Raw genomic sequence first — 14519 nt, forward strand, 5'->3', positions numbered from 1 at the left:
TCACAGCCCAGGACAGACACCATCAGCTAAAGCAGCTCAGTTACAGGCTATACCTGCACCTAGACATGCCGTGAATGAATGGAGTGTATACCAGAGTGTACACACTGATGTGTCAGCCCATTTGTGTGTGGGTATGGTTTGCTGTGTCTCTGTACGCACACACACTAACCTCAAATCAACAGTGGCAGGCAAGCTTTCCCGTGTGTAAGGAAATGGGATTGACATGAAAAGGAAAGTGGGCCGTTATTTGATTTAGCCCTCGGTGCAGCCATGCGCACACTCACACTCTCACACACACTTAACCCCGAAGGTGCCCTGTCCACAAATCAGTTTCATGTCATGCAGTGGTTTTGAGAGCAAACAAAAGAGTGAGGATAAGGAGTACAGACAACCACTGTATCAAAAACACACAGCTAAGGCAGGAGTGGAGTTGGATTTCCAGGTTACACAACTCCAACAGCAGGATGGATAGAGGAATTTGGACTGGGACTGAGGTGGTCCCTCTCTGTCTCTCTCCCTCTGCTGAAAACACACCTTGCTTTTGATGACTTTCACAGATTGCGGTTTAAAGGCCAAGTGCACTATCCTCTGCCCTCCCTTTTCTTTCTATCATCCCCCCCGCCCCTCCTCCTCCTGCGCTCTTTTTTCCCCCTTTTCCGTACCTCTCCAACTGCCCCAAAAAACCCACATGTTGAGGTCCTTTCTGGGCTTTTCGATACAGTACACACTCACAGAGCCACACACTCACATAGCGACATAGCACACACCCCTGGGGAAGAGGGACAGGGCCTAAATGTTTAATGTTGTGGTTTCAGGGGGACTCAGAGACTGCAGCCAAAGGCAGAAACAGATGTGCCTCTCTCAGATTCAATTAGTTCCTTTCTTCTTAAATACGCAGGAGAGGAAAGACACAGCAAATGACAAGCAAAGAGTACAAGAGTACACTTCTACCAGTGTAGTCCAATACTGCCTGCAGCAGGTTACCATAGCATTACTGCTTCTAGGTAGTTGTGACTCAAATATGAATATTTTTTGCAGTTTTATTGCATTGTAAACTAAATAAATTCTAGTTTTTGGATCATTTTTAGGGCCTTCTTCACATTATTTATCATTTTATATGCCAAACAATTTATCAACCATAAAAAAAATGTATAATTGCAAATTCATTTATAATGAAAAAAATCATAAGCTGCAGCCCCAGTCGCCTCCCATCAGGCAGCATGAGTTTATTCCATCTTTCTCAGGATCACACAGCTCAGTTTTGCTGCATCTGGCAGTAGTGGCTTGTATCCATTAAGCGCCTCTCTTCAGTTTCACATTGTTTTAATCAGCACTTGTATGTGTGCATGTCTGTGTCTATGCGTGTGTATGCATGTGTGTGTATGTGCGGCTTTCATTGGTATGTGTCCCCTAACCGCAGCCATTAAATACCAGGCTCTATTTTAAACTCATGAGAGCCAATTAAAAAGTGTGTGTTCGTCACAAAAGCCATGAAAACAAATAAAAATCACATATAGATGAGATCTGTTGCTGCTTACAATTAGGAGCTGTTGGGAAATGTTGTTGCCTAGCGAAATGTGATTGGAGCAAAGTGAACTTGCTAATGGCGCTGGAATGCAGCGTGGGATCCCTGTCTCACAGCGAGCGCACACACAGACATATGGACACACACAGACATGCACGGTGAACTCGCAAACATTAGCGCATGTTGTGTTTATGAATTGAGTCTGGGCCATGTGTGAAAGGAGCAGTATGGTGATATCAGCATGTCAAGGCTATATCAATGTATGTGTGTGTTTGTGTATGCGTGTATTAAACGTGAGGAGTCTGTGTTTGATGAAGATTGCTGGAGACCCTGAAATCAGTCCCATCTGTGGCATTCTTTGAAGCTTTCTATTCCCCATCTCTCTCCCTCTTTTCCTCTCCATCTCTCCCTGCAGATCTGATCGTGGGGGCGTTTGGTGCAGGCGAGGTGTCGGTCTACAGGTAAGAATATACGGGGCATCTCGTTTTGAAATGCTTTCCGAGGTAAATATACACACATTTGTGCTTTTCCTGGAGGTCAGTGAGACTTTCAGGTTTTCTTATGTCAGATTGTGTTACAGTGTGTGTTTGTGTGTGTGTGTGTCTATGTGTAGGTCTCGAGCTGTGGTGTCTGTGGAAGCTGCAATGATCTTGACTCCCAGAATCCTGAACCCTGATGACCGACAGTGTCACCTGCCTGAAACAGATATCATGGTTACCTGGTAAGAAGAGCATGCCTATTCCAAATCCATACTTTATGCTGATGAATGCTCATATAGACGAGGGGTGACTGAAAAGTTTTGAGCCTCAAGGAAACAAAACAAGATACAGACTTTTCAGTGCTTTTATTTTTCGACATAATCCCCCTCAAGGGCAATACTCATGCCTTTATCCAAGTGGAAAAGAACTCTTCAGGTTGGGACCCTACACACACTCTCCCTGCCACGCTTAAATTCTTGTACCCAGGGTTGGACTGTGGCATATGAAGGAGCATTGTCATGTTAAGTATTGAGAGTATCTTGGTCGATTTCAGATGGTGACATTCCTTTGAGATGAAGATATTTGATCATAGCACGAACTTTTCAGTCACCCCTCGTATACTGCCCTTTGTGTGCCAGATATTCCCAGAGGCTGACTCAATATACTGTATAAGTCTGTCCTTTGACTGAGAAAGGAGTGGGGCAAAAAAAAGATTTTAATTCATGTCAGTTTTTAAGAATCTGGAAGAAAACACTTTACTCCTCTTTCCTTATTTTAGATTTGACTACTGGAAACTCACGCTATTCATGCATTTTAAAGGAGAAATTAGCTACATTTGAAGTGGATAGCCAATCAGTGTTGATGGTAAATGCAGTCAGTTAAAGTAAGAAATCCTCAGTGCGTGCTGTATTGAAAGGAGTTTCTCTGAGTTTTCCTTCTTGCACAGCCGTCATAGCAGTGCCGACATGTATAAGGATGCTCTATGCCAAATTCCTGACACTCAACCCCAAAAATACTTCCCAAATCTGCCCAGCACGTGGAGGTGGGCATTCTAAATGCAGCTCTGTTTTCAAAAAGTAAAGACATCTGAAATTACTTCACTGTTTGAGGAGAACACCCACATAAAAACAGCATTAACTTAATAACACTAGTGTTATCAACAACAAACAACAACATGCCTTATTGGAAAGTGCCTGGAACATGTGTCTCACCACCCAAGCCAAAAGCTATTACTTTGTTGGCTAAAACATAGCATTAGGTGACAAAAATACTCTCTCAGTGGTCATCTGCCCTCTGGGCTGGCTGGTCTTGGTTGTTTTTTCCAGTTTATCCTCAGGAAGCCTGAAGAAGGTCTCCAGCTATTATATAACCACTGGCCAAAATAAGCCCAACAACCAGTGATTGCCGATATAATGAAGCACTTTATTTAAACTCGACAGAAACAAATTCACTAAAGCCGCCATGGTTGGTTAGTTCACTGTTCCAACAATCACCAACACTGGTTTGGTTGAAATAAAACCCTTAATTCACAAAGCAGGATGCGAAATGCTCTACATGCTGTATTTCTCCGCTGTCTCTCAGCTGACAGCAGAGCAGCGGCTCTCAGTCATTCCTCGGTGGCAGAAGCAAAATTAAAATGACAGCAACAACAAAAATAACTGGCGATGTACTCAGCCAGTTGTCAATATATTCATGCTGTAATCCAACTGCAGTCTCCAGCACACCTCTGTCCAAGTGAGGAGCAAAACTCTCATGCTTACTGATGCACACATGGGCTCTCTCTGGTTTGTAGTTGGCAACAGCGTGAGACAAAATTGCCCACGCTGTAATTCAGTGCAGCGGAATTATTCAGTTTCTGTTGGCATCAGACGGCAATTAGAGCAAAGCACCACCAGTCCCTGTTTACTCTCAGCAGCTCAGGTTCTAGAGGGTCCCACCGGCAGTATCCTCTTGCATGGCTCAGCTGCAGCTTCGGCTGCTCTCCGCTGTATTTCTTCAGGTGGGTCGCATAAATACCCGGCCTAGAAATCCAAATCAGCCGATACACTGTAAAATGTACCATAAATGTCCATAATATCCTTTGCACTAATAATGAATAAAGTCATTTTGGCTGATGGTCACGCAATGGAAGATATGCTTTTGGATGCATGCCTCCTGGATACAGAGGTGGAGACTACAGCTCCGGTCTGAAATAGCCTGTAGATCTTTCGAGCACCGATGAATTGTGGAAGAACAAACAGATTTTGAGGCAGCCCACAGAGACACAGAGAGCATTAAAAACATTTGGTCACACTGTTTTGCTAATTTGGATAGATGAAGTAAAGGCTGAAAAATCGCAAACTTGTCCTTTAACTGGATATTAACTTTACTCCTCTGTGGGGTGTTAATGCCGCCCTCTGAGCCAGATCTCTCTTAATAAATGTCAACAAGACTTTTGCAAGGTTAATGGGACAGTTCAACCCAAAATCTAATTTATCCTTTCACCTATATGTGACAAATACTGACTTCGAAACACCACTGACAACTAAACCAGCAAAACTTTTTCCCAAAGAATTTTTATTACATTATTTTGTTTTGTTTTCTATAATGATCCTCTAGCTCTTTACCATAGTACACAGGTTATTTTAACCTCTTTCCAGCTGTGTGAAGCTCCTCCACCTCCATTTGGCATTGCATTATGGGACTAAAGCGTCCATCGACACCCCACTCCAAGCCAAACTAAAGATTAAAGGGTGAAATATTACAGTATATTTAATTTAGTAACACTCCAGATACTCCGTTATAATTAGATTGTAGTTTTGGAGACGGACCGTGTGTGTGTGTGTGTGTGTGTGTGCAGGTGAATTAAAGCTAAGGGGATCAAAGTCTTAAAGAACTAGAAGACTAATAAGGCCCTCTGCTGCACTGAGCCCCAGAGCTGTACCACAAATCTCACTGCTTATACTGTATCATAAAATGGTATGCAGTATAAAGAACACACATTCATAAATCAACTCCACACTGACAGATGTGACAAGTATTTCACCCCTGTGCTCTAGACATCTGCCATCAGCCAAGGTCTGTTTGTCTGTGTGTCTAATGCAATAATTTAGAAGCGCACTGAAAAAGTGTACTCATATAACCTGAAAATGCAGATTTATTAGTCTCTGCTATTAATTTGAAACGGCATAATTCTATTTTGATTATGTTATTGTTTCTGTGGGTAGCGGGCTGGCTTTGAACCGTCTGGGGGTGAGTTTAGTTGAGGGGAACGGGTCTGAAGGCTCCCGCTGCTTCGCCACAGTCTATTGTTGGTCCTAACTTATTGGAGCAGGAACCACTGTTGGAGTATTTGGATGGGAGAAGTGTGCTCGGCTAGTTGCCACCATAGTTTCTGTGTGTGTGTGTGTGTGTGTGTGTGTGTGTGTGTGTGTGTGCGTAGTGGCGTGTGAGTGTTGGCAGTGACTGGGAAAGAAACAGGGTTTGGGTCAGATTGACAGAAAGCACTAAACTGTGGAATTCTGTCAAAATATAACTCAGCTTATTTAAATAAACCGCCATAAAGTTTTGGTCGGAGGTATGGAATCAGATAGGACATAGGACACACCAACACACACACACACACATTGACACACACACATGCAGAGTCAAACAGCAGCTTGCAGAATTAAGAGAAGTCTGAGGCTCATGTGTTACAGAGGGGTGAAGAGTTTTGGACATTTTAGTTGTTTTCCTGCGGTGAGGGCTGGAGAGACGCTTGATGGGAGGTTAGCTCCAGTTTGAGGCTTGAGCCGCTCATGTATTACCATTACATGGGAGTCACGGGGTTAAACGTCACATTTTTGGAAAAATAATTACCCAGCGATTGTTGAAAACCTAGATGGTTCTGAAGGTATTTACAGAGTCCTCACAGACCCTTTAAATAATTTGTATGAAACAGACTGCAACCTTCCGGGCTGAAAAATGAAACCAGTATGAAAGTGTTGCAGTTCCTCGAATGGCCACTTGAGGCTGGCTTCAGAAAGGAGTCAGTTCTCATAAACCCTCATGTTAACCCTTTGAAACCTGGAGCGACATCACTTTTTTTGTTCTGCAATCAGATGCCCTTCACAAATATTTAAATCTTTGAATCCTGAGCAAATTGGTTTGATATCTTCCAAAAACATGGGAAAAGGGGTAACGAGCAACTTGGCAAGAAATGTTCTGCAAACTGCAAGAAGCTAGTAGATTTCTAAATTATTTTTTTAAAAGCTATGGAAAAAATCTGCACAAAATTGTATTCATAATTATCATAAGCATATATTTAAAAAGATCTTACAAATTTGTCAGAGTTTTAAGCACTTTTTCAGGTCATTCCCTTTTTCTTTTTCTTTCTTTCTTTTTTTTTTTTTTTTTACAAATTTTTAAGTACTTTTTGTAACTTTTTCTATTTTTTGCTGTTTTTGGACCATTTTTTCTCAAGTTGCTGACCTATGTTACAAAGAGTTTCCTCCGACCTGAAACACATGACCACACCCTCTGGCCTCAGAAAAATGCAATTATTGTGGCAAGTAGCACTTCGCTGCTGCTTGGTATGTTTTCAGCATAAAGAGCTGGAAGTTTTTCTCAGGAGTTGGTGGAGACCAAAAACAGAGCAGAAAGAAGGTGAATATTTGACTTACATTCATCAGGTGGGCAGACTCCTCCACTCCTCCAGGTAGGGCTGCCCCTGACTAAGAATTTTCCTAGTTGACCAATAGTCATCATTTAGGGTCATTAGTCGACTAGTTTCCCGCATGTTTACGATATTAATGTAATTATTAAATTATATATTTTTGGCAGGGCAACACAATGGTTCTGAGAAAGAATAGTATCAGTAACATTGTTAACACTGTGCTACATTACAGAGAAATACAAAACCGTACTAATGAACCTTCATTAATATAGGCCTATATTTTATCTACAAGTGCACGTCACACTGAGCGAGCCGTCTGTTAATGACGCTGTCGGCAAAGCAGTAATGATTGTGCTAAGTGGCTAATGGGCATGTAGCTACTAACATGTTTCAGATGATACGTCATGTTTGTAGTCGACCAGTGAAGATGAGTTTACATGTCACCTTGGGTTCATCCTTCACCTTCTCAAACTGATCCCACACTTTGGATTTCCTGCCCGACATGTTATTAACTAGCCTGTGTAATAACCACAGGTACCAGCTCTGTAAACTGACGCGACTCCTGTCTGACTGCTGAGCATGGCCACTTCCTGTGTCTGTCCTTTCCAAATAAATTCCCACATGGTCCTGTCATATAGGTGCAGCTCCTAATAGAGTTTCACGTTGTGTTTTTGGGGTGTTTTTTTTTGAGGGTTTTTTGTGGCTGACCAATGAAATCTTGCTGACTAATGACCTTTCTGGTTGACTAACGTTTGGTCGACTATTAGGTGGCAGCCCTAGTAAAAGAGTTTGCTAACATGTTCGCCATTTCAATTTAAGAAGTAATAATATGTCAAAGTTGCGTTTACAACTCTCTGCTGCCCCCAAGTGAACAAAAAGAGACCTTCTGTTTTTTTGTTTTTTGTTCTTTTTTCAAAAGTCGCAGTGAAATTATTTTTCCCTAAAATCCAATGTTTAGCTCTGTGACTTGAATGTAATGGTGACACGTGAGAGGCACAAGCTGGGGCTAGATGGATGAAGGAGTGGTGGAGAAGGAGGGGCAGCTACTTAATGACCAGGCTTAAATTGAACGTTCTTACTCATTAAGCAGATACAGGGTATTCAGGGAAGGGATTTATGTGTATGTTTGCAGGGAGGGCCGGTGGTGAAGCACAGATGCATTTTGGGGAAAATTACAGTAATGACTAACCAAGCACAAGAGCTGTTGTCAGTAAAATGGGGGTCATTTCTGTGCTGCATACACTTAAATTTGACACACAGTACTTATTAGAGTTGCACTTGAGCACACCCACCCAAAAAAACATGAAACATGCACATAGTTACATGCAACACATATTAAACACACACAAAACCACCTGGAGAGGTCAAAATGACTTAGGGGAGCGATTTTTAAAATAGGAACCTGTATTTTACCACACACACGTAAACTCACATCTGCATCCCACACATTCTGAACGCAGGAAAACTAGCTCATCATTATTGTGTCATCTAATGGGGAACCTAATTATTAACAAACACACTAGCATCCACAACATCTGCTTTTTAGATGTTGGGGTTTGTGGACTGAAACCAAACAAACAATAATCACATGAAGTCATTTGCCTCATGTTGCTTAGTCCTCCGAATCAGGAGTGTTGCATCCGTAAGCTTCCACAGATTAGTGCATATTAATAGTGCAGAGCTCCCTGTGTGGGAGTCACTTTCCTGTTCTTGATTAAAGAGGTGATAACACACACACACACACACACACACACAATCTTACACATTCATCTATACACACTTAACCAGAGGAAATGCAGAAATGTTTCCCAGTCTCCCATGTCTGTGTGTCTAATTGAAGGGCTCACAGGGCTTTTGGCGGTATTTCCCGCTGGCCCCGGAGCACAGGAAGGAATAAATGTCTTGCTTTTGGATAGTGTATTTAGTTTGTTAATTTTTTTAAAATTTTTATTTTGTCATGCATAAAAATATGAAAGAGTGTGATTGAAACTTCTGCAATGAATAAATAAAGTCATTGGACTTTAGTGTGCAGTAATGATTTCTTTCAAATAAGTCACTGTTGTGACCAGCACGTCATTTTTAATGTGCAATCACCACACGACTCATGCTAAATATGAAACGAATATGACCAGGCTGCATTGGCTTGCAAGACACCACAAATAAAGACAAACAACATTCAAAATGCACTGCATACATTTTTAAATAACGCTTTAGGGTAAAGATAAAGGATACCAATTTACATAATAATTTCAAATCTCAGTTTCTACAACTAAATTACTGAAATTAGTCAACCAGCATAATGTAACTGTGACACACGAGAGAAGTTACATACTCCTTACTGCCTTCTTTTTCAAGCTTTTAAGACAAAGTTAGCTACCTATATAATAGTTATTGCCAACTGGTCCAGCAATGGGGTCCAGATTTCTCCTTCATAATTATTTCAAGGTGCACACAGTTTAATTTATTCTGTGTCATACTTGCATTTGGCCATGTCTTCAAGCTAGTTTGCCATCTCTGTTTAGTAGCTGTCCATGATTCACTCACTCTAAAGCAGGAAACAACACTTCAAAATAAAAGCTCTGGACACTTTTGGACTGCGACCCACCAGTTGGGAACCTCTGCTATAAAACACTCAAATTAAGCATGCGTTAATCATCTCACATGATGCTAGTTAGCCAATCAAACCTGTGCATTGCAATGAGAACTGCAACTCAGGTGAGTAAGCTACACACACAGGAAAGAGACAAGACAAGAGACAACAATCGGAGAAACATAAGAGTCAGAGAAAAGTAGTTTCATGTGGCGTGTTCTGAAGAGCAAAAACATTAGAGTGAAAACAGCTTTTAATCAAGAATGAACAGACTGTTACATGTTCAGTCTTCTCACGGGCTGTTCAAAATCAGTGTATCTAATCATAGTTCCTAGTCCTGTACCATTATTAAAAGCAGCAATGAGCAGTGGTGCTACAAGACAAAGCACAGAGCATCTCATACCCACTCAAATCTGAAATGGGGGCACAGGAAATTAAATAGTTTATATCAATCAGTGTAATTACTTGGAACTTGAAATCATACAAGGTACAACTCCAGTGAAATGGCACTGAATCACTGAATTACAACGCAAGTAAGACGTTAGACAGGGGGGCTGTTGAAAATCAAAAAAGGTGTCATATCCAGTATGATTTATCGGCAGGCTTGTTATTGAAAAAGAGCCTCATGCTGTCATGAGGGGGTAATTATTTCAGGATTAAATGTCCCGGTAGGAATTGGACCCAAGATGTTGGCACATTTTGTACACATGTCAGTGCGAGTGTGGAAGTCAACAGACAATAAGAGTGTCTTAACAATGTGTTGATCATGTACAATATGCTAACAGTTATCACATTCTTCCCCCTCTCTCTTGTCTGTCTGTGTGTCTTTCTGCTATTCTCTTCCTCCAGCCTGAAGGTGGATGTATGTGCAGCAGTGAGCGGAGTGGGGATCCCCAACTCTGTGGGTAAGCAGCTGTGCACAATGTGGCGGGATGAGAGAGGGAGGCAGAGAGGAAAAGTAAAGAGGGTGGGACAGTAGTCACAGCCACCTCGAGAGTACATCTCATTAGAGTCTCCTGCTGTGAAACTGCTGCTCTGCTGCACGGATCAGACGGGAGAACAAAGGCAGGAGGGAGGGTGGAAACAAGAATAGGGCAGACAGACACAGACTGTGGAGGTGTAAAGCACATTGTTTCCACTGTCTAATGATGCTCTGTAGAGTAAAACGCCTACAAATGGAAAGTCACGTACACATGTGCAGGGACACACACAGAAAGGGACTGGACCATGTGGATTAAACAGTTAAGGAGTGTTTGATTGATGTGATGTCCTCATTCACTCTCCTTTTCATTACACTCATGCTTTCCTCTCACTTCCCATCCATCTGCATCTTTACCGTCTGTCCAGACCTGAGAGCAGAGCTGCAGCTGGACTGGTTGAAAGGCACCAGAGGTGGAGTTAAGCGAGTTCTGTTCCTGGACACTCAGCAGCCTCAGCGTACAGGCCTCCTAAAGCTGGGACACAACCGCCCACGTTCATGTCTGCGCTACACCATTTACTTGAGAGTGAGCAAATCACACACAAACACAAACTTATGAGCTCTGCATAATGTTGTGCATCCGACAAAGGAATCAGCTGTCCAACGGCTCAGTTTACTATTTACTGCACATTTCTCACCTTTCTGTTTACTTTCAGGAGGAGGAGGATTTCAGGGACAAATTAACCCCAATCTCACTGGCTCTAAACTACAGCTTAGCTCCACCCACTCATGGCCAAAACCTCCCACCTGTCCTCAACCATTACAGTAGCACCTTCCTTCAAGAGCATGTGAGTATATGCTATGTGTATACAGAATAAGCATAATATACATATACAGTATGATACTGTTTTTCTATAATGTGATTTTGCTATATCAGTTCCAGCATCCTGGGAGAGGGATTCCTCCTCTGTTGCTCTTTCCTCCTTTTTTCCGGTTTAAGACTTTCTTTTTCGGGAGTTTTGTCTTACCTGGCTTGAGGGTCTAAGAATAGAGGGTGTCATATGCTGGATACATTGTAAAGCCTCTTGAGGCAAAATTGTGATTTGTGATATTGGGCTAAATAAATAAAACTGTCATGACTTGACAAGACTAAGCCCAACTCTGAGCACATACTGCCAAATATGATACTGAAATCCAACCTGATGATATATTTCAGTCACTCGTTCCTCGGTGAAAATGCTTAACTTAGACACAAAAAAATCACCTGCTTTAACTGTTAATGTCAAGCTCAATTTTGTCTTTTCACAGGGTGGATCAGAACTTCTTTCCAAGCGAAACTTTACAGATCAAGACCTTAACTATAAGAAAAAAAGGAGTTCACTGTACAGTAGTATAACTCAGTCAGGTGCTGGTCAGTGTTGGCAGTTCAAAAAAATTAAAAAAGGGTTCGCTGCATGCCAAAACTCAGTTCTGGAACAATTTAAAACAATTTATTAATCAAGCAAGCTAGCCTGATTGAAAAAATGTGGAACACATTGCAAGCTCTTCCACTTGCAGAAAGCGTTAAGATAAATACCAAGAAGAGTAAAGTAACCATAGAGGATGCCAGAGAGGAGAAGAATAAATAAAAAACACAAAATCCTCAATTTGAATAAAGTGAGTCATCAGATTAAAATACCTCCTCATAGTCATAGCAGCACAGTTGTCAAGACAGAGACGAGGCACCCATGTTAACTGATTGGCACAGCTCCGCGGCCGGCGCTGCAGCGATTGTTTCGGCATCTAGTCTATTTTCTGCGTGAGCCACGAGCGAATGTGTCAAGCCGGGCAGGAATATAGGCTATACATTTTAGTCAGTGGTATCTAAACAGAGCGCGAGAGAGATGAACACACACACTCACTCACTCACTCACTCACTCACTAACACACACAAGAGAGAGAGACAGACAGACAGACAGACAGACAGACAGAGAGAGAGACAGAGAGAGAGGAAGAGAGAGACAGAGAGACCCATGATAGAAAAACAGCCCCAAATGTGACGAAGACAACAGCTGGGAGCAGAAGCGCTTGTCGACCGGCGTGGAGAAATGCACATGATGTGAACGGGCTCGTGCGAGAATTTCGGTGCGCTGCGCTTCGCAGCACTTTGTTGGCAGTGTGGCCCTGGCCTTAATGTCACAGAGTGTGTGTATTAGAGAGAGAGAGAGAGAGAGAGTGACGGAGAGGAAGAGAGGGTGTAAGGTGGACTATTGTACACGATGTTTCTGTAAGTTATTAACAACTTACGAGGAATGCCTCTATATCACTTCTTGACCCACCTGTCCAACCTGTGATGTTTTCTAGTAAGCTCACCCGAATCTGCCAGACCTGTGGGTCGGTACTACTATGTAACCACCAATCAGGAGAGAATAGCTGCTCTGCACTGGCCTCCTGTTACATTTAAAATTGATTTTGAGGTCCTGCTTCTTGTGCACAAAGCCCTACATGGGCTGGAACCAAGCCACATTGCAAACTCCCTTGTTCCCAGCAACAGCCTGAAGAAGATCAGGGATGCAGCCTTTGCCAGTTATGCCCCAAAGCTATGGAACACACTACCTATAGATATCAGGGAAGCAAGCTTGCTGAATATTTTTAAAAGAAAGCTAAAAACCTATCTGTTCACTTTAGCCTTTAACTAGCTCTGACTTTCCTGATACAGTGACAGAATGTTAATTCACAATTTGAATGTCAACATTGTGAATGAAGCTTCAAACAATTCGACACAGCCCTAAAACCAACCTCAGCCCACAGCTGGGTGCAAACCTAATCCAAAACATGTTCTGCTGGAACTGTTCTGCCGAACTCTAGTATGCATGTTATGTGTCTGCGTGTATACAGCACCTGCATCCTGGGGTGTCCCACTTGGGTTTATTTCTATTTTTGGCTTTGTGATGATGTCCAGTGTACCGCAACAGTTTCCTCATGACACCCCCCCTCTCTCTGTTCTCCTCTTCCTCTCAGGCCTACATTCTCCTCGACTGCGGTGACGACAACATTTGCATCCCCGACCTCCAGCTCTCTGCCAGCATGTAAGACTGACACTGCCACGCCCCTCTGACCTTAACCTGTGAACACTCAACACTTTGCACGGCCAAACAGCGACACACATGCACACACAGCTAAATCGTGGAGAACATGTCTGTTATTCCTCACACAATGAGCAAAGTTTACACTGAAGCTGCTCACATTATAGTTCCATTTACCATGTGGTGTGTGTGTGAGGGTGTTTGTGTGCATATGTGTATGTGAATTAGCCGATTCTCTATAGTGTTTCCAGCTGTGAGATATCTCCATGGCAGCGTTATACAAACATCCTGTCACCCTCTACTGACACACACAAACACACACACACACACACACACACACACACGTGCACGCACATTATTGTTGGGGTCAGGGGTATTGCATTCCATGCAGCAGAGCAGATTGCACATCCAGGGAAGTCCTAAAAATTAGTGTTACAAAAAAACACAGGACAAGAGCTGTAGATTCTTTTATCTAACTGCAGCAAAGCGCTTTATTTTCTGTGTCCTCTGCATGACTGAAGAGATTTATTTTCTTAGTGCACTGTTCTTTCTTTTTTTTAAATAAAACACACACAGGGACCGCTCCGAGCTGGTGATTGGAGACGACAATCTGGTCATGTTGACCATCACTGCGGTGAACCGAGGAGAAGGAGCCTATGAGACGGAGCTCCACACACTGATACCATTAGAGGCTGACTATATTGGAGTAGAGCGCAGAGTGGAGGTAAATAAACACACACTTACACACACATTTGTTTGATATTAAAGGAATACTTCAACCACAAAATTCTAATTCGTCTAACAACTACTCATCCCGTGTTATGCTGAATTTGTGAAGAAAACTTTTCTCACATGCCTCCATGGTGAATGGAGAATCCAAAACCGGAGAAAATTCTGGATAAATTGAAGTCATAGGGGTCCATGTTTAACAACAGCAAAACAAACAAATTCTCACACAACTCATGCAGTTTAATCAAAGTCTCATTTACCCAGCTGTATGCTCGATACTTCCCAAACACATTCATTTTTGCCAAACCTTCCTATTTAAATCAGTTCCACAAACAGTCTCAAGCATGTACGAGTAGTGCTCCTGGGCAGGTGCATACATTTTAACTCTGCTCAACAAAATGGAGGAGCAGTGTTCAAATGCAAGTGCTTGCCCAGAAGTGCTACTCACAAACTGAAGTGTTTAAAATACTAAGTACTGAGCATATGACTGAATACTGCATGAGTTGTGTGAGCATTTGTGAAGAGATGTTTTGATACAGTTTTGCTGTTCCAAGACCCTGTTGACTCTATTTTTGGAAT

At 42.3% G+C, this 14519-nt stretch overlaps 2 protein-coding genes across 2 annotated transcripts in view; one reads left to right on the forward strand and one right to left on the reverse strand.

The window, feature by feature from the left end:
* Nucleotides 1-14519, reverse strand: part of upp1 (uridine phosphorylase 1) — a 189958-nt gene that overhangs the window by 79293 nt on the left and 96146 nt on the right. The window lies entirely within an intron of this gene.
* Nucleotides 1-14519, forward strand: part of itga8 (integrin, alpha 8) — a 54918-nt gene that overhangs the window by 24096 nt on the left and 16303 nt on the right. The window contains 7 exon segments of the mRNA XM_049584695.1: nt 1941-1986; nt 2139-2246; nt 10077-10132; nt 10575-10732; nt 10863-10994; nt 13147-13214; nt 13788-13935. Of these exon segments, the coding sequence (XP_049440652.1) occupies nt 1941-1986; nt 2139-2246; nt 10077-10132; nt 10575-10732; nt 10863-10994; nt 13147-13214; nt 13788-13935 (716 nt within the window).

Source organism: Epinephelus fuscoguttatus, linkage group LG8 (genome assembly GCF_011397635.1).
Source record: "Epinephelus fuscoguttatus linkage group LG8, E.fuscoguttatus.final_Chr_v1".
Classification (NCBI taxonomy): Eukaryota; Metazoa; Chordata; class Actinopteri; order Perciformes; family Serranidae; genus Epinephelus; species Epinephelus fuscoguttatus.